Genomic DNA, 20,417 nt, shown 5'->3' on the forward strand with positions numbered 1-20,417 from the left:
CTCTTGTCAAATACAAAGACTATTCAGACAGACCTGCCCAAGGTTTAAGAATGGGTTTTCCAGCTACTGTTGCTGTGAAACTAGGTAGCTGATGTTGAAACCTGAGCTACAAAAAGAGAAACCCACAAAAATTTGCTTCCATGGATAAGCAAGATCCCAGTCCCACGTGTCAGAGGCATGACCTAAATGTGACTCAGCAAACAGCTTCTGAGAAATTTCATTGTCAATACACAGCCAATTTGGTTAAATCAAAAAATATATGCATGTATGCAAACACACAAACATATGTCATAGAAACACTTCAGAGAATAAAAAACCATCAAACGGAGGGAAGCTGCGAGGAGAGGATGGAGACTTCAGCAAATGCTGGGCCATCTTCAGAAACCCGACCCCAAACACAGACTAAGAGTGACACCCAGTGGCCTGATCACAGGGACAGCACAGCACACAGGGATGGCTTGTTCCTAGTCCATACCATGGCTGCTTCAGGCGGCAGGTTGTCTGTGGGGTTTTCATCCAATTGCTGTGTTTTGAGAGTGTCTGTAATCTAGAGAGTGCTTTGGGGGTGTGCAATGAACAAGTACCCCTCCCCTCTCCCTCTGCCACCCTTCTCTGTCTCCTGTCCACTCTCCCCTTCCTGCCCTACCAAATGTGCAATCTTTGGTGCATGGGGTCCCACGGATGACCAGGTGGAGGCCAACAGGTGACTGTGCAAGTAAGAAGAAGGTGTCCTACCACCTCTGTGATACAGGGGATGATATTCTGCAGGATGAGTGTACCCTATGCAACTAAGCCAGCTAAAATGTGATGATCAGATTAATTTAGTAGTACTGGGTTATTGTCACTTGAGGCATGGTATGAGGAGTTGTTAAGTCATGTCTGACTCTTTTGCAATCCCATGAAATGTAGCCTGCCAGGCTACTGGAGTGGATTGCTATTTCCTTCTCTGGGGGAGCTTCCCTCCCAATGCAGGCATCGAACCTATGTTTCCTGCATTGACAAGCGGATTCTTTACTGCTGAGCTGCCAGGGAAACCCATGGTATGAGGTACAGAAGTGAAATATAATTGATGAAATCTGACACCTACCCTCAATAGCCTATTTAATGGCCTCTCAAAGATTACCACCCACAACAGTAACAGCAATAATGAGTTAATGTATATTGATCATAATACACACACACACCCCCTCATACACACTATGCCAGACACCATTTTAAGGGATTTACATGTAGCTCATTTCAACTCAAGACAATCTTATGGGCAAATACTAACACTGTATGTATTTTGCAGATGAGAAAACTAAAGCTTAGAGAGACAAATTAACATACCCGAAGTCACCCACTGGTAAGCTAATGGAGACACAGGAAGTGCTCCTGTGGGTATAAATGCCTATCAGGAAATCTGGCTCTGAAACTCTTTATTACTGAGCTATGCTACTTTCCAATGACCAGTGACCTCCTCATGGTGAATGACTTCTCAATGGTCAATCTCAAAGCCCTTTCACAGTGTTAAGCATCCCCCCATCTCCCACATAGCTAGTAGTTCCTCCTTCTCAGCTGTCTCCTTCACTACATTCTTTCTTTCTCTGCTCTGTAAATGGTTCTTCCCATTTACTGAGACTCTGTTCTTTTTATTCTTTCTCCCTTTCATCAGAGCCTCAGGACTCTGCTGTTGAAAGAGAACCCCAGATTTAACATCAGAAATCTGGGATGGGTTCAGCTATTTCACTCCTGGGATCCTCACCTACCCCTGCAGTAAACTGAGGGGATAGTTAGAGCAGCAGTTTTCACCCAATCTGTACACTAGCCCCTCTGCAGAGCTTTTAAAATCATAGCGACCCAGGCCCCACACACACCAATGAGAATGAACTTCTAGGGGCAAGACACAAGGATCCATATTTGTAAAGCTCCCACAATCTCTGAAGTGTTGACTGAGCCTAGCAGTGTTCTCTCCTCTCCAGTCCCCTTGCTCCTTCCTAAATGTCCCTGAACTCAAACTTGTTATTGGTCCCTTGCCTCCAGGCTATCCCCTGACCATGCATAGCTCGCCCAAAGCCAGAGCTGGCTTCTTAGACAGAAGTCCCAGGCACATTATGTCACCCTTGCTCAGATACATTCAGTAGCTCCTCATTCCCTGGCAGGTGAAGGACAGGTCCTTGGCATTGGCATTTCCTTTCACATCATGGCCCCCATGAGCCTTTGCCACACTAGCGTCTACCTGGTGAGCTGCTCCTAACAACATGACTCACTCCTCAATATCTCCCTCACTGTCCTACCTGTGACCTCCCTTCCTATTTATGTCTGTTGAAATGTCTTCTATCATGCAAAGCTGAACTCAAATGTTACCGTTTTGAGGAAAGTTCTCTTGACAGAGTTTACCTCCTTATAAACTCCTATTGTACTCCATACCTCTCCAGGAACTCAGTGAGTCATTCCTCTTATAGAGGTACCTGGGTTCCCACATGTTTGTGTAGGGAAAATTACCTTCTCTCCCCTCTCCCTACAAAGGCAAAAGCTTGTTCTTGGCTCTCTCTCTCCTTAGGGGCTCTTTCAGTGAGGGAAGGAGTTCCAGTCTGAGTGTTCAGAGCCAAAGGCATTGCTTGGGCCATGTTTTCCCCACATGGAGGGCCACAGTATCTCAAGTTTAGCCACCTACTCTGTGTTTCCTCTAGTACTTCCTGGACCCAGGCTTTTTACTATTTCCTATCCCAGTGCAGGATGCTCACCCAGAGACACTTGGAGGTATTCTAGGACTCTATGACAGGGTGGCTGGAGCAGGCTTGTCACCTGCTGCTGACTGGTCACATGGTAGTTCTGTACCTCAGAACCAAGCCTTTTGGATTTAAGGCAGGAAACAGTAAAAGAGGCACTCCGTCATCCTGGCCAACACTGACTTCCCACATTGAACTTGCACCAGATAGACCTACGTGAGAGGGAACTCTCCATTTACTAAGCAATAGTCTACAGGTCCCTGTGCATGCACTCCCTTGATGGGGCCCCTTGGTTGGATGGGAAGGTCTAAGAGCAGGCCTTGAGTTTGGAGGGTTGTGCTTCTCTCCTTGCACAGAGGAAGGCCTCAGTGACCATCTGCTGAAATGAACTGACTTCTTCCCTGGTCACTCATCTTTCCCTTCCTATCACTCCTCATGTTGTCTAGGTTGTCAGAATGTGCTCTTATGGCTTTGTGTTACTACGAAGCCCGGAAGCTCATCTGCAACCTGCACAGAATGGGACAGGACCACTGGGGAAAGTGGCCCTGCTCCAGCACATCTCAGATGGTCTACCTGTCATACTTACATTGGGGAATAAGAATCAGGATCTATCATCCTGGTGGGGACAAAGCCCACTTCTCCTGAGAGCGCTGACTTCCCAATGAACCACTGAAGCCCAGGAATGACAAAGCCGATGATCTCAATGCTTTCTCCCTGGTGGAAATTCAGCTCGTCCTTTTCTTCCCTCTCATATTCCTTCCAGGCTTTACATTTTCCTCTGCCTGTGGGAAAACAACACACAGGTCAACCAAATAAGGCAGAAACAGCTGAGCCACTCACTAGCTTCCAATGTAATATGAAATGAAATGTTCCCAAGACTTCAGAACTTTTAAGGACCAGTGAAACTTCTCCCTCCTCTTCAAAAAAATAAAGAAAGAAATTGGCAGGAATGATCCAGGGTAACTGGCTTTTCATTTGGCCAATCTAGGAAATTCAAAAAATGAACTATCATCTACTTTCACCATTGTTTTATAAAAGAAACTTTAACAAATGTAGGAAATATCATCTCAGAATGCTAGGTATTTCTTAAAACAGAATAAAGGCAGCTTGTGTAAAACTGGAAAGCTCACTATATTGTCCTACTTTGTCTTATTTGCCATTACCATGCAAACACTTCATTATGGTTAGCACAGATCTACAGACCAGGGTGAGGACCACTGTAGGATCTCTCCACTTCTTTCTGGCTCCTTTGGCCATTATGACTGGCCAACTCTCTAGCTGTTGATTGTGTCTTCAAAATCAGAAGTTCCCACTGCTTTGGGGGTTAACAGTATCTACCATGAGTTAAACACTTACAGTGTGACACAACTGTACTGACTGACTTATAGATGTCACTTAGTTTAGTTCCCATGACAAATCTGAAGTTGGTTTTACAGTAACCTCATTTGCTATTGAGGAAGTTGTGGCATAGTGAGGGCACATCACAAATAGGCTGAGGTCACACTGGTTTTAAGTTGTAGGGCTAGAATCTGAACCCAGAACATACTTCACAGCCCCATGTTCCGAACTACAAGACCATACTGCCTCAGACACATAAAAATCTTGTTTATGGTTGATTATTTATTAGATATACTGTCTGGATCTGATAATGCCCTCTGTATATTTTTAAGTGTTATTTGAGCTCAGAACTTTAAAAATTGCACTTTGTTCTAGGTGTGGTAAGGCAGCTCCAAGGATGAAAATGAAAACATTAAATTTTATTATCTAGTAGATATAAATATACTTACAGATATATGTGTGTTTATATGTGTGTGTATATTTATGTGTGTATATGTATATATAAGTATGTGCATCACATGCATGCTCAGTCAAGTCCAACTCTTTGTGACCCTATGGACTGTAGCCTGCCAGGCTCCTCTATCCATGGGATTCTCCAGGCAAGAATACCAGAGTGGGCTGCCATTTCTTTCTCCAGGGAATCTTCCCAACCTAGGGGTCGAACCCATGTCTCTTGTGTCTCCTGCATTGGCAGGTGGATTATTTATCACTGAGCCACCTGAGAAGCCCATATATACCCACACATACATAGAGAGATTAACTAAAATGTATGCGTATATTTATGCACATATATGTATGCATGTATTTCATTATTCAACAAGTATTTACTGAGCACCCACTATGTGCCAAGCATTCTTAATCTTCCTAAGCACAAAATTCTAAAGGAGATTAGAAAACATTTTGACTAGAGATTGAAAACAGGCAGCCTGGAGGCCACATCTGGCCTACATGGGGCTTCTTTTTCACCCACATATCTTTAAAACCCTACGGTCCCCACCATTTCCTAACATCATCTTCTATTCAGGCCCTCCATGCATCTGTGTGTTCTGCCTGCCCTTGGAGCCATTTATATCTACAGTATAGCCCTGATTTGAGACCTCTCACTTCACAGGCAAGGGAACCCATGTCTACGGATGGTATAACTGGCTTCCCCAGATGGAGTCAACAACAGAGATGAGACAGGAATTCACATCAACTGACTCCAAATCTGTGGATAAAGTAGGAGGCAGAGCAATATTATCTCCCTACTAATACTGTCTTCAACTCAGCCATACCGATCTGATAGGAGCCTGCCCAATCCCTCTTCCTGGAAAGGCCACAGTTTCCTGGATAATTCTTTAGGAACCATCTGCCAATGGAAACACAGGGTTTGCAAACATGGATTTCAAAAAATTTGAAAAGTGAACAGAATAATTCATTAAAATAACAATGATGATAATAATGATAAGTATTATTGTCATTTAGATTACTCTAATTTTAATAGTGGCAAACATTCATTGAGAACTTACTTTTTATCAAGCGTTATGAAAAAGAGGGAAGCTTAACAGGCCTGGGGTATTTTCTAGCCCAGCAATTAGTTAGCCAGTTAAATAACTAACAAAGGATCCCACTCCATTCTACTGTCAGACTCTCTGATACACAGGGCCCATGGCCTGGAATCATGTTTATTGTCACTCTGATGGAATTTATACTACCTCCCAGTAAGGATTCTCAGACTTTAGTGTGAAAAACATCCCCTGATATTTAAAGGGAGCTTACATAAATTGAAGATTTTTGGATCCAACCCCAAGAGAGACTGAGAAAGACCAGGGATATAAACTTGTAGTAAAATCTCCAAGTGACTCTGGTACAAATGGTCCCCAGTCCCCACAAACACTGCACTGGAGACCAGGCAGTGTATTTCTTCTTTGATGCAATGTCCATTTGAAATTTTGGGTTTTCTCCATTTCATCTAATTGTACAAATCTTGACTGTTAAAAAAAAAGAAAAAGATAAAAAGCATCCAGGTTTGTCCCCTCCCTGGCACCATGGATGTCCATATCTACAAATGTACCTACTCTGTTCTGTGCAGACTTCAGTGTGCTCTGGGACCCTCTCCCAGGATTTGAGTGGCTACTCACTGGTGGAAAGGGAGAAGCAGGGGTTCCAAGGCTGACACTGGCACCAGGCCCCGCTGACCCGTCACCAAGGACACACCTTCCCACTCAGACTCGCCTTCAGCCATCTTCACCGAGATTAACTCATTCTTGCAAAGTGTCAAATACTCCCCTTCCTTCTCAGCTGGCTGAGCCACAGAGCACATGGCTCTGCAGAAGAAGTGACCTGTAGATAATGAGAAAAGCTCTTTCCAAGGAGTACTAGGAAGTGAAAAGGGAGTATCCACTATGTATATTTCCATCAGAGCCCAAATACTTTTCTTTCTGAAAATAAAGTACACAATCCAGGGAGAGGTGCTACAGGAGGTCTTTGGGACCCCAGGAAATTGGTACCAGGTCCAAAAAAAAAAAAAAACACTTAGAGGGAATTCACTTAAAATAGGCACCAAAAATTCCAAATAATTCTCAAGAATGAGGTTTAATTGGGACTTCACCTTAAGAAAAGATGAAACAAAGTTAGTGAAAATATATTTAAGAGAACTTCAGTTATAATTGCAACCTCATGCTTAATCTTAAGATCAAAAAAGAATAAATTGATTTGGGTGAACATAATTTCTCCAACTAAATTTCATAGTTGTACAGTATGAAAGTTTTTCTTTCATGTATGATTCATGTGATACAATCAGAAAGAGAATTATTCTGCAAAATATTCTACAGAAATCTGGCTCTTTCACTGTGTCTATTGAAAGGGTATTGCTGAACCACGAAAGATGCCAGAATTCTTGGCCTCCAGAGGAGAAGAATTCAATCTGGGGCCAGAGATGAGGCTTGATCGCTCAGGGCTTTTGTGTAATAACGTTTTATAAAGTATAAAAAAGAAAGCTTCTGACATAGACATCAGAAGAGGGCAGAAAGAGTGCCCCCCTGTCACTAATCTTACGGGATTAGTCAGAAGGTTTTCGGGAAGGAGAAACTGTCCTTAAGCAGGATACATTGTTGTTGTATAATCCTTAGTACAGAGTTTAAACTGAGTTGTGTAACTGACCAAGACTAAGGAATGCAGACAAAAAAGCTTGTCCTTTCCTCCTCCTTGAGAATTCCAGACCTCTATCTCCACTTCGAGAGCCCCAGACCTCTATCTCCTCCTTGGGGACTCTGGACTTCTTATCAATTTGCCTAGGAATTGACTCTCTCACTATGATATCATCACTTGTTAACCAGCTGGTTGCAGTCTGGATCAATCCTTCCTTGTAAACAGATTGGTGGATGTTCCAAGAAGTTTTCCAATATCATTTTCTTCAATCTCATGAAATCATGTAAGTTTTGTAAGATCTGCAATTTTATTTTACAATCAAATTATATCACATGCTTGGCATAGTGGTTCTTAATCTTGGGTGCACGTTAGAATAATCTGCAACTTTTGAAAAATATCAAAGCCTGACCCCCATCTCTGGAGATAAACTGACCCCAGTGGAGCCCTGACATGGACATCTTCTTAAAAATTCTCAAGTGGTTCCAACATCAGACAATCAGTGACACTGGCCAACACAGCTGTTCATATGATATTGATGTTAAACTGAGATGCTTGAAATAATACTGTAACAGGTGGGTTCATTTGTGAATATTTTCATGTTTGAATGGTTTTTGCCTCCCTCTGTATCCTATTGCAAGGACTCTGATAACAAATATCCAGATAAGACCCTCATTCCCACCCCTACACCATACTCACCTTCCTGGATCAGGAGTCCCAGGTATATACTTTCCAGGTGTTTATCATCTATTGACACGTGGATCTCTGTATCCTCAACCAGTCGGCAGTTGAGCCAATACTTGTGGTCAAAAAGGAGATGCTCCAGACATGTAGATACATAGCCTAAGTCAAGCCGAACAGGATTCCTCAACAAGATTCCTGCCATTAGCTGAGCATTAGGGTGAGCAATTTCCCACCTGAATTTCTTCCCCAGACTTTCATCCCTAACCTGACTACATTTAACTGGAATTAGAAGAGCACAGAGAGGTAGCTAGAAATTTTCTAAAACTAATTAGTTCTTCTCAGCATCTGTTGGGAAGTACAAATCATTTTTAAATCATATTTATTTTCAACATATTATGAGTCTCCATAAAAGCAGAATGAGATTATCAAACCAAACTATCTTTCTATAATATACCCATACAGGAATCTCCAAGATTACAATGTTGACTCTGGGGGTTCCTGGTTCCCCCTTAAAGTTCTCCTGACCAAATCCAAATTCTTATATCCCTGATGATGCAGTAGCCAGGGAGATTCTCTATGATCCATAAGTGAGTCAGGATTTACTTTAACATTCCTCTGACCTTCCCCTTACCTCATGCCCAGTAAGATCTCACTTGTTAAAACCAGACTAAAAACTATGCAAATTTCAAAACTGTAATGATAATGGATAGTATTTTAAACATTCCTACAAATTTAAATGATTTGTATTAAAATTTTGATTCTTCTCTAGACTTCCTTATTTTCTTAAGATGCAAAACCTGTCTTTTTCCATCCTGACTCTCCATTGTACTGATTTAGGCCCTGTGTATCTTCTGTAACAGTGCCTATCATACTTTAATGTGCACAAAAAATCACCTGGGACATTATTAAAATAGAGGTGCAGGTTCAGTAGGTTTAGGGTGGGGCCTGTTGTTGTTGTTCATTTGCTAAGGATTCCGTTTTTCTAACAAGCCCCACTTGATGCTGATGTTGCTGGTCCATGGAGCGTACTTTGAATAATAAGGATCTCTAATGGTCACAGAAGGAAATGGGTGGAATGGAGAGCAGAAAATCACCCTGACTACAAGAGAAGAATTTATGGCTTCTAGTGAAGAGCCATCTTGACCCTCCTCCCCTACATGAAATCACTTCCTGCGGTTTGCATGGAGTCCCGCATTGTCTAAGAGATGTAAAACATGCGCATCAATTCAAGAGGCCTCCTCTTGCTTTGCTTGGTTTTGCTTTGCAATTGTAACTTTCCTGTCATGAGTTACTCTCCATGGAGATGGTAGGTTAACTATTTCCCACCACACTGGTACTGGTGCTGTGCCCCAATATTCTTCTTTACCTTTTGAAAACCCTGCATCCTGAGGCCCCTTTAGCAGACCATTTCCCCATATCTTTCTTTGACTCTTCCAAAAACATGGAACATGGATCTGGAACTATTTTGAACAGCTATTTAGATCCTACCTAACGCTGATTTCTTTTTAACCATAAATTTTGAATTTATCTCTACTTTGAATTTTGTAGATGAACAATAACTATTGGGCAGTTTTAACTTATCATCTAATAATCTCTCCTTGAAACAAAGAAGTGCTGCATGTGACATTTCAGTGCAGTATCTGCTTTAGATTTAGTTCCAGGAACTTTGTGATATTTCGATTAGAGCATCCAATTAGGCACTATCTCTTTTAATTATCAGAGCCACACCAATTCCTTAATGTCAAGCTCTACAAAATGGCTGATCTGAGACACAGGTGCTCCTTCACCTCCCTGCTCATATCATACCTAAATTCAGGTAGGTGGAGAACTTCCAGATTTCCTCCATAGTCTTAAAGGTGATGAGGAACTGGGCTTTCTGGGACTGGATACCCACCAACCTGGCTGAGAGGTCCTGAGTAAAGAGAACAGTGAGTCAGTCTGGGATGACAGAAGTGTTCTGTGAACAAGTTCACATATGACAACGTGCTGTGTATGAACTTCTTTTGAGATATAATTGACATATAACACTGTATTAATTTTTAGTGTGCAATATAATGATTTAACATATGTATATATTGTGAAATGATGACCACAGTAAGTTTAGTTAACATCCACCACCTCATATAATTACAGATTCATTTTTTCTTGAGATGAGAACTTTAAAGATCTATTCTCTCAGTAATTTTCAAATATTCAATATAGTATTGTTAACTACAGTCACCATGCTATCTGCTACATTCCCAGCACTTATTTATCTTATAACTGGAAGCTTATACCTTTTAAGCACTTTCACCAATTCTGATGTAGATATTTTACATCACTAGAAAAACAAAAAGGAAATAACCTAAATGATCATCAATAGGAGACTGGTTAAGATAAATTATGATTCATCCATTCAATGGATACGTTATATATTATAAAATTATAATATTATATATCCATAAAAAAGTTCTTCGTGAATTGATACAGGCTCCAAATGTACCCTCTGAATGAAACAACAGCAGCAACAAAAGGAAGCCAAAGCGTAGAACTGTGCACAGAAAATGTTATCTTTTGTGTTTAAAAAAAAAAAGTATGTGTTAGAGGCTGAAGAATGCATCACAGAAGGCACTTTGGAAGTAAATTCAATAGTGAATCTCTGTTTAATAATTATTTTTATGAAACCAGCAAACAGAAAAACTAAAACATACAAAAATAAAAAGTATCCATAATCCCTCCTCCTAGAGATCATCAATGTTAACAACTTTGTCTATGAACTTTGAAACTTTTATCCCAAATGTGAGTTTCTACATAACTATTTCTATATGAATAGAATCACATTACTAAGTTGTTTTGTAATAGTTTATCACTAAACAATGTTTTATGAACCATTTCCCAAGTCATTAAATAATCTACATTATTTTTAACGGTTATATATGCCATTGTCACATTAAGATAATTAATTCTTAAAGATTTATTAGGATTAGACATTTGAGTTGTTTTAATTTTTTAACATTCTAAACAATACTGTGATAAACATCCCAATCTAAATCTTTGCATGCATCCTTGATTGTTCTGACACAGGTAATTCCAAGAAGCTCTATACAGTCAACAAAAACAAGACCAGGAGCTGACTCTGGCTCAGATCATGAACTCCTTATTGCCAAATTCAGACTTAAATTGAAGAAAGTAGGGAAAACCACTAGATCATTCAGGTATGACCTAAATCAAATCCCTTATGATTATACAGTGGAAGTGAGAAATAGATTTAAGGGTCTAGATCTGATAGATAGAGTGCCTGATGAACTATTGACGGAGGTTCGTGACACTGTACAGGAGACAGGGATCAAGACCACCCCCATGGAAAAGAAATGCAAAAAAGCAAAATGGCTGTCTGAGGAGGGCTTACAAATAGCTGTGAAAAGAAGAGAGGTGAAAAGCAAAGGAGAAAAGGAAAGATATAAGCATCTGAATGCAGAGTTCCAAAGAATAGCAAGAAGAGATAAGAAAGCCTTCTTCAGTGATCAATGCAAAGAAATAGAGGAAAACAACAGAATGGGAAAGACTAGAGATCTCTTCAAGAAAATTAGAGATACCAAGGGAACATTTCACGCAAAGATGGGCTCGATAAAGGACAGAAATGGTATGGACCTAACAGAAGCAGAAGATATTAAGAAGAGGTGGCAAGAATACACAGAACAACTGTACAAAAAAGATCTTCACGACTCAGATAATCATGATGGTGTGATCACTCACCTAGAGCCAGACATCCTGGAATGTGAAGTTAGTGGGCCATCAGTACGAACAAAGCTAGCGGAGGTGATGGAATTCCAGTTGAGCTATTTCAAATCCTGAAAGATGACGCTGTGAAAGTGCCACACTCAATATGCCAGCAAATTTGGAAAACTCAGCAGTGGCCACAGGACTGGAAAAGGTCAGTTTTCATTCCAATCTCAAAGAAAGGCAATGCCAAAGAATATTCAAACTACCACACAATTGCACTCATCTCACACGCTAGTAAAGTAATGCTCAAAATTCTCCAAGCCAGGCTTCAGCAATAAGTGAACCGTGAACTCCCTGATGTTCAAGCTGGTTTTAGAAAAGGCAGAGGAACCAGAGATCAAATGGCCAACATCCGCTGGATCATGGAAAAAGCAAGAGAGTTCCAGAAAAACATCTATTTCTGTTTTATTGACTATGCCAAAGCCTTTGACTGTGTGGATCACAATAAGCTGTGGAAAATTCTGAAAGAGATGGGAATACCAGACCACCTGGCCTGCCTCTTGAGAAACCTGTATGCAGGTCAGGAAGCAACAGTTAGAACTGGACATGGAACAACAGGCTGGTTCCAAATAGGAAAACGAATATGTCAAGGCTGTATATTGTCACCCACCCTGCTTATTTAACTTATATGCAGAGTACATCATGAGAAATGCTGGGCTGGAAGAAGCACAAGCTGGAATCAAGATTGCCAGAAGAAATATCAATAACCTCAGATATGCAGATGACATCACCTTTATGGCAGAAAGTGAAGAGGAACTCTTGATGAAAGTGAAAGAGGAGAGTGAAAAAGTTGGCTTCAAGCTCAACATTCAGAAAACGAAGATCATGGCATCCGGTCCCATCACTTCATGGGAAATAGATGGGGAAACAGTGAAAACAGTGTCAGACTATTTTTGGTGGGCTCCAAAATCACTGCAGGTGGTGACTGCAGCCATGAAATTAAAAGATTTGGAAGAAAAGTTATGACCAACCTAGATAGCATATTGAAAAGCAGAGACATTACGTTGCCAACAAAGGTCCGTCTAGTCAAGGCTATGGTTTTTCCAGTGGTCATGTATGGATGTGAGAGTTGGACTGGGAAGAAAGCTGCGCACCGAAGAATTGATGCTTTTGAACTGTGGTGTTGGAGAAGACTCTTGAGAGTCCCTTGGACTGCATGGAGTTCCAACCAGTCCATTCTAAAGGAGATCAGCCCTGGGATTTCTTTGGAGGGAATGATGCCAAAGCTGAAACTCCAGTACTTTGGCCACCTCATGCGAAGAGTTGACTCATTGGAAAAGACTCTGATGCTGGGAGAGACTGGGGGCAGGAGGAGAAGGGGACGACAGACGAGATGGCTGGATGGCATCACTGACTCAATGGACATGAATCTGAGTGAACTCCGGGAGTTGGTAATGGACAGGGAGGCCTGGAGTGCTGCAGTCCACGGGGTCACAAAGAGTCAGACACGACTGAGCGACTGAACTGAACTGAATTCCAAGAAGTGTAATTGGAAATACACGTTTTCAATCCTAAAATACAGGAGCCAAGCTACCCTTCAAAAGGCTATACAATTTACACACAAGCAGAGCAAGAAGAGACCTGCAACACTTACCCCCTCTTTTTAAAACACCTGAATAAAAAGGTTTGAATCACTGCCCAGACTTGGTTTTCCCCTAAAACATTTCTCTTCTGTTTGTCCAAGCTTCTGGACTTGACTATAACAAATTATGATCAAAAAGTCCCTCTCCCTCCAGGCCAGGTCCTACCATCAAAGATCAACCCCTGAAATCCTATCCTGAGAGGTTGATTTCATCAACCCCTAAAATCCAACCTTGGAGAAAGAAGAGGACAGAAGGATCAAAGAAAAAGCCCCTACATCAGCAAAGTCAACTCTGAGATTCTCCCATCCCAGGCCCCAAGAGGCCTCAGGTCCTTGGGAGATGTGGATCCTGGTAGTCAGGGAAGAGGTAAAAATTGGTTTACAACAAATTTACTACACACCAGGCACTTCAGCAACAGTTTGATGAGCAATGCTTCATTTAACTTTCATAATAACACTATGAAAAGAGGAGTTAACCCATTCCAAATACACTTTTATCACATTTAACCATTTCTGAAATAAAAGAAGAGGAAGCATGACATCATAAATAATTGTCATCACTTATTTTCCTTCTCAAAATAATAAATTTATAATCAAATGGCATTTCAGATTTAATAGGAAATGGTATTATCCCTGTTTTATACGCAAGGATGCCAGGGCACAGACAGGGGAAGTCAAAGGGGCCATGACACCCAAACTGGATCTCAGTTCTTGCCAAACCCAGTTCTTGCCCATGTCCAAAGTGACTCAAATTAAAAGAAACTCAATGGTGCTGGTTAGTAGCTAATCCCTCCAAGTTCCTGAATTCTGGAGATATAAAAATAAAACCACTCTGCAATTTACAACATATCTGCTATTTCTGGAGCACATCCTACCACCCAAGCACAACACCAAGCTCTCTGTAGATACTATCTCATTTACTTCTCCCAACAAACCAAACACTATCTTTTTTATTATAAGGCTGATTAAGAGAGTATGTTCCTCTTTTAAATTTGTATCAAATTCATACAGAGACGGTAAAATAACTAGAACATGCTAGTTTAATATGTAAAGCAGTGTTCTCTTTCCCCTATCTCTTTTAACAACTTGCAACAACTTTTAACTATTTCTGACTTTAATTCTCCTAGCAAGTATGACACCACCCTTATGGCAGAAAATGAAAAAGAACTAAAGAGCCTCTTGATGAAAGTGAAAAAGGAGAGTGAAAAAGTTGGCTTAAAGCTCAACATTCAGAAAACGAAGATCATGGCATCCAATCCCATCACTTCATGGCAAACAGATGGGGAAACAGTGGAAACAGTGGCTGACTTTATTTTTCTGGGCTCCAAAATCACTGCAGATGGTGATTGCAGCCATGAAATTAAAAGATACTTACTCCTTGGAAGAAAAGTTATGACCAACCTAGACAGCATATTAGAAAGCAGCGACACTACTTTGTCAACAAAGGTCCATCTAGTCAAGGCTATGGTTTTTCCAGTGGTCGTGTATGGATGTGAGAGTTGGACTATAAAGAAAGCTGAGCGCAGAAGAATTGGTGCTTTTGAACTGTGGTGTTGGAGAAGACTCTTGAGAGTCCCCTGGACTGCATGGAGATCCAACCAGTCCATCCTAAAGATCAGTCCTGGGTGTTCATTGGAAGGACTGATGTTGAAGCTGAAATTCCAATACTTTGGCCACCTGATGCGAAGAGCTGACTCATTGGAAAAGACCCTGATGCTGGGAAAGATTGAGGGCAGGAGGAGAAGGGGACGATAGAGGTTGAGATGGTTGGATGGCATCACCGACTCAATGGACATGGGTTTGGGTGGACTCTGGGAGTTGGTGATGGACAAGGAGGCCTGGCGTGCTGCAGTTCATGGGGTCACAAAGAGTTGGACACGACTGAGTGACTGAACTGACTGACTGAAGTACCCCCTAAAATATAAATAATTTAATTATACCCTCCTTCCTTGGTCTAGAACTTGAAGATACTATCTACCTACTATGAAAGATGAGAAATTGGTTTATCTTATTATCTTTTCCTCCTCTCATTCTAAATTTTATAGCTATTAATTTTTGATTGGTAACTTTGGTACTTAAAAAAGTACACTTAGAGGTTACCAGTGTCTGAGGAAAGGGGATAGAGGAGAGTTACTGTTTAGTGGATACAATGTTTTAGTTCAGGATGATGAGAAATTCCAGAATGGACAGTGGTGATGGTTGCACAATAATATAAATGCATTTAATATCACTGATGTGTACAGTAAAAATCATTAAAACTGAAAACGTTATGTTATGTATATTTTATCACAATTATTTAGAGTCAAATTCACAACATTTTTTTAAAAATATACTTTATATTATAATGATTCCCATTCTACAGAAGTATGCAGAAGATCAAAAATTAATAGATTTAAAATGAAGCTTTCTCTGACTCTGACTCCTAACCCATTCCTGCTGAGCAGAGAACCTATACATTATTGTGTATTCAGTTAGAAGTTTTCTTGAGGGACTTTGTTCCTGGCACTGTCCTAGGTGCTGGGGAGAGTGTAGGTACTGGAAGGACAAAAGATGAGGTTGCACTGCTCCCAGAAGCTCACCTTAAACAATGCACGCACCTCCTGGTCCTCATTCTCCAGCGCCCAGAGCCGCCTCCTGGCTGCTTCCTGCAAGGGGCCATTTACACACCTTCTGGAGCGGCTCTTCACACTGAAGGAGAGTGTCAGATCTTAAAGAGAACAGAGGGAGAAAGATCGGGATGGAAATGTAGTAATAGGGAAGAAAGAATTAGGTAACCCCCAATGATTCCCATATCCACTCCCTAAAGTGATGGCCTCATCAATTAGAGACTGTTAAGTAATTGTTAAGTAATCTTAACAATTCTCTGAGCACATTCTTGAAACTTCTCCCCCCCTCAAAAAAAAAAAAAAAATGCTGAAGCCCAGAATGTTCTAGAATCTCAGGAACTGCTACAGTTGGGTTGGTTATTTCTGTTTGTACAGGGTATATTCCTAGCTGCCTGGCCCTGAGGGAACAGTACCACACAGAACCAGCTAAAACATATATTTCCTCCTGTGGATGATTTGTGAACGTTTCCAAAGAATATGAAATTTATCCATATTTATGGAAGAGTATTTATATGTCAGATTTATGATATGTAATAAATATCATGTACTTTATGCATTATACAGTGCTGTTGTTGTGTCTGACTCTTTTGCAACTCCATGGAGTCACACCAGCCTCCTGCAGCCCACCAGGCTCCTCTGTCCATGGCATTTCCCAGGCAAGAGTACTGGAATGGGCTGCCATTTCCTTCTCCAGACAATCTCCCAACCCAAGGATTGAACCCACATCTCTTGCATTGCAAGCTGATTCTTTACCACTAAGTCACCAGGGAAGCCCATGCATTATACCTATACACATGTATTTCCTCGAACATGCTTCTTTCTGATAATGCATTTATTGTTTGTTAGGATAAATGGTTAATATATTATAGCCTATCTTTAATATCTTCAAAGTGCACATTCATTCAAACCAACACTCTGAACAGAAGCTGTTTTAGGTGCTAGGATACAGTGGGAACAAGATAAACATGGTCCTGCTCTCATGGAGCTTGTATTCTTGGCAAGTAACCAATTCCGTGCACACAATAATTTCAGATGGAGAAAAGGGGTATGAGTAAAAAAAAGTTAATAGGGTAAAGAGACAGAGTGATGGAGCTTTTGGAGAGTGGATAGTGCTGTTGTGAAAGGCCACGCTGAGGAGGTTCATCATTATAACTGCACTTTGTCATGTGTCTTCTTTAGACAATAAGTAGCAATCCCATTAATAATTCTCAAACTCAATGAACCATGAAGGCTTCAACTGGATAAGCACAGAGGTTTGTCCTCTAGTCTTAACTTGCCAGGGCTTCTGCAAATTACTGAACACATTAAAGATAGCCCTTGTCATGTTCACCTGAGCACACAGGCAGCCTGAACTTCTATCTTTAAAAAGGCTTGTCTCTAAAGCAGAAGTTGCAGAAATGCTGTGGCTGCAGGCCAGCTCCAACACAATACCCACTGACCTGACATCGGTGAGAGCTTCAGGTGGATGTTTATTCCACTCCGCTCCTGCCTGGCCTGTGTTCTAATCTCATGCAAGTCCTCCATCTTCAGCAGTTCAGGTCCAATGTTCATCTGGTAGCCTCACTGAACACTGATCTCTGGGAGGAGGTAAAGCCCAGGGGGGAGGAGTCACACAGACTTGGGCTCAAGGTTTGGCTCTGCCTTTGTTAACTGAGCCACCCTGAGCAGTTAATTGCCCCTCTACACTTGACTTTTTTCATTAGCTGAAGAACTTTTACAGTACAATCCCACAGAATTTTTAAGAGGCTTACTAAATGAGATTATGTGCATAAAGCATTCTGTTCAGTGTTGGGTGCATACTAAACATTCAACAAACACATTAAGCATTAGCTATTGTACATCACAAACCCCCATCCCTACCCTAGTACTCCAGCAGTTTCTGCTCACTGCCCTCATCATGTCACACTGTAATTAACCTTGACACTAACTGATTCTGTGTTTTCTTTTCACTAAACTTCTTGTCCTTCCAAAGTCTGATCCAAACTCCCCTCCAGAATCTCCTCCAGAAAAGCTCCTGATAAGTGATGGCCCCTTCAAAGTCAATCTCCTTGCCATGCACTTGAGTTCATGGTTATGGAACTCAAAAGACCTGGATTTAAACAAGCAGACTGCTGTTGGATCTCAACCAGTGAGAGCTGATATTGAGAGCAACACCTCTAGGCCAATGTGGGATCCTACAGTGCCCACTGAGGACAAGGGAATAAATCAAGTTCACTCTACTTTTAGTGCAAAGTACATTTTGTCACTTCTTTAATTTTTCTGAAAACTAGTGGTTTAATCATGATAATGTATCTGATTGACTGTCTGTGACTCTTCCTCATGAAGAAGAGGTTGGCAGTTGGAGCTGACTCTCCCCTTCCCACACTATGACCTTCTTGGAAACAGCATTATGGCAGAAAATGCTGAAAGATGGACAAGTTCTGGCTCAGGAGGTTAAGTTACACCTACACGTACCCTTTGTTCACTTGCCTTCATTCACTGATAGGATAAAATGCTGACTCCACTGTGTTCATGAAACAACAGATGGTTGGCGATTCAGCTTTTTCAGAGATGGCCCAAGCTGACAGACAGATAAGCAGATTGACAGAACAGCAAAAAAAAATAGAGGGCAAGGTTTTTTCATAGTCAACAAAGAAATCTGACAGAATTTAAATGGGGAAAAGAAAGAATGTGGCATGACATTATACACTATCCGTTTACATAGTACATATCCATTCAACTGCAGATATTTTTTCACAAATCTTGATTTTGTATGCTGTAGAGAAGTACATGTTTGGGAGACAACAGAGCATCATGGTTACAAACAAGGACCGGGGATTGAATCCCTTTCTCCTCGTGTATTAACTGTATGGCACTGGGGAACTTACCACACTCTGTGAGTCTCTGTTTGCCACCTTTGAAATGCAGAATGTGGTGCCACCTCCTAGAATTGAGTATGTGAGGATGAGAAGTAGATGCAGGCATGACTTAGCATGTGCTTGGTACGTGATTTGCCATTAAAAACAGTACCTGTTACTGGATAATAGAAACTGGGTTTTCCCCAGGTTAATCCTGAGAATTTCCAGTACAAGGTTCAGCTCAGGTACCTCTCTCTCTGAGGATGGTTCTCTTTGCCAGTTTCATTAAAGTCTCTTAAGGATAACATTGTGAAAAATATGTATTATGAAAAAAGATTTATTCTACTTTAATTTCAAAATTTTTTTTTCCTTCTGAAAGAATCAGACAGACACCTTTCTCCTCAACCAATCTCATCCCACATACTCAACCCTTTATTCCCTTATATATTTAATAACCTCTGTATAAGGTGGTATATAGAAGACAAACAAGACCTCCATGGACTTATTCAATCATTCATGTATTTATTTACCAAACATTTTCTGAGCACCAGTTACATATGTACAAACAACTCTTTTAGGTACTATGTAGAAACTTAATTATTCAAAAAATTGCACCTGCCCTTCAGCACCTTTAAATCTATTTGGTGATATATACTTTATTTAATACAGCAAATATGTATAGAGCTCCTAATATGTACCAGATTGTGAAAAGCTTTCAGAGTCAGCTGAGACGGCTTAGCTTTAATCACACAGGCAATGAAGAGCAGTGGAATATTTGTGGACAAGTGAATATCATTGTCAAGGTCATGCTTACAAAGATGTATTTAATGGTGGTGCCTAGGAAGGATCAGAGGGAGGGAACTTGTAGATGAGACTGTTAAGGGGGTTACTGTAACATTCTCCATGAAAAATATTTTTAAATAAGTTTTGTCTTTGGGGTTTAGATACCTGGAATCATGTTCTGTGGCAGGAAACATTTTTCCTTGTTTTCAGACGAGGATATAAATTCACTCGATATGGTTGGATCCTTGGAAGAAGTATCTTTACCTGAAGGAGATCAAATGAAAGATCATTTGTGAGAGTGTAAGTAAGCCATAAGCAAGGGTTACAAGTTTTTGTCAAGCAATCATTCTTTTCTCCAGGCTGGTGGTCCAGAAGAATTCTAATTATTATCACTTTTGCCTTAGAATTATTTAGTTCTCAACTAAAGCATGCTATCTCAATGCTACAGCAGCCTGGGTATCTCCACTATATTTTAAAAAGGGGAAAAAAAAAAGATTTCCCACCTACAGGTCAGAGTGAGTCCCATGGCTTACATGTTCAATATATGCTGAGCTTACAAGGTCATAATAAATCTGACTACAGCAAGGTGGATAATGGAAATGCTGGAGCAGAGCAATTGAAAGTAACATCCTGAGGGAGGTGACTAGGGGACGGTTGTAATGGCCCTGAAATCTATGACTGGCCCCAAACTATCCTTCTGTCTGTCCACTATACAGACTTCTGTATGGCAGGGGTCCTCTACCTCTAGGATCTAATGCCTACTGATCTGAGGTGGAGTTGATGTAATAATAATAGAAATACAATGCACAGTAAATGTAATATGTTGGAATCATCCTAAAACCATTTCCCACCCCCAGTCACTGGAAAAAACTGTCTTTCACAAAACCAGTCCCTGGTGCCAAAAAGGTTGGGGACCGTTGCTGTATGGGATTTATTTCCTCCTCAGTCTTCGCAGCTGTAAAACTAGAATGAAAAAGAGAAGATCATA

The 20,417-nt window shown here is 40.9% G+C and overlaps 1 protein-coding gene across 1 annotated transcript in view; it reads right to left on the bottom strand.

The window, feature by feature from the left end:
- The window catches only part of SH3TC2 (SH3 domain and tetratricopeptide repeats 2), a 43,774-nt gene extending 23,819 nt beyond the window's left edge, over nucleotides 1–19,955 (bottom strand). The window contains exons 1-8 of the mRNA XM_068981117.1: nucleotides 19,937–19,955; nucleotides 19,595–19,693; nucleotides 15,783–15,910; nucleotides 9,666–9,771; nucleotides 7,875–8,018; nucleotides 6,170–6,371; nucleotides 5,324–5,397; nucleotides 3,298–3,493 (exon numbers count right to left, since the gene is read on the bottom strand). Of these exons, the coding sequence (XP_068837218.1) occupies nucleotides 3,298–3,493; nucleotides 5,324–5,397; nucleotides 6,170–6,371; nucleotides 7,875–8,018; nucleotides 9,666–9,771; nucleotides 15,783–15,910; nucleotides 19,595–19,693; nucleotides 19,937–19,955 (968 nt within the window). The remainder of the gene's footprint in view (nucleotides 1–3,297; nucleotides 3,494–5,323; nucleotides 5,398–6,169; nucleotides 6,372–7,874; nucleotides 8,019–9,665; nucleotides 9,772–15,782; nucleotides 15,911–19,594; nucleotides 19,694–19,936) is intronic.
- Nucleotides 19,956–20,417: the final 462 nt, after the last annotated feature.

Source organism: Capricornis sumatraensis, chromosome 9 (assembly GCF_032405125.1).
Source record: "Capricornis sumatraensis isolate serow.1 chromosome 9, serow.2, whole genome shotgun sequence".
Classification (NCBI taxonomy): domain Eukaryota; kingdom Metazoa; phylum Chordata; class Mammalia; order Artiodactyla; family Bovidae; genus Capricornis; species Capricornis sumatraensis.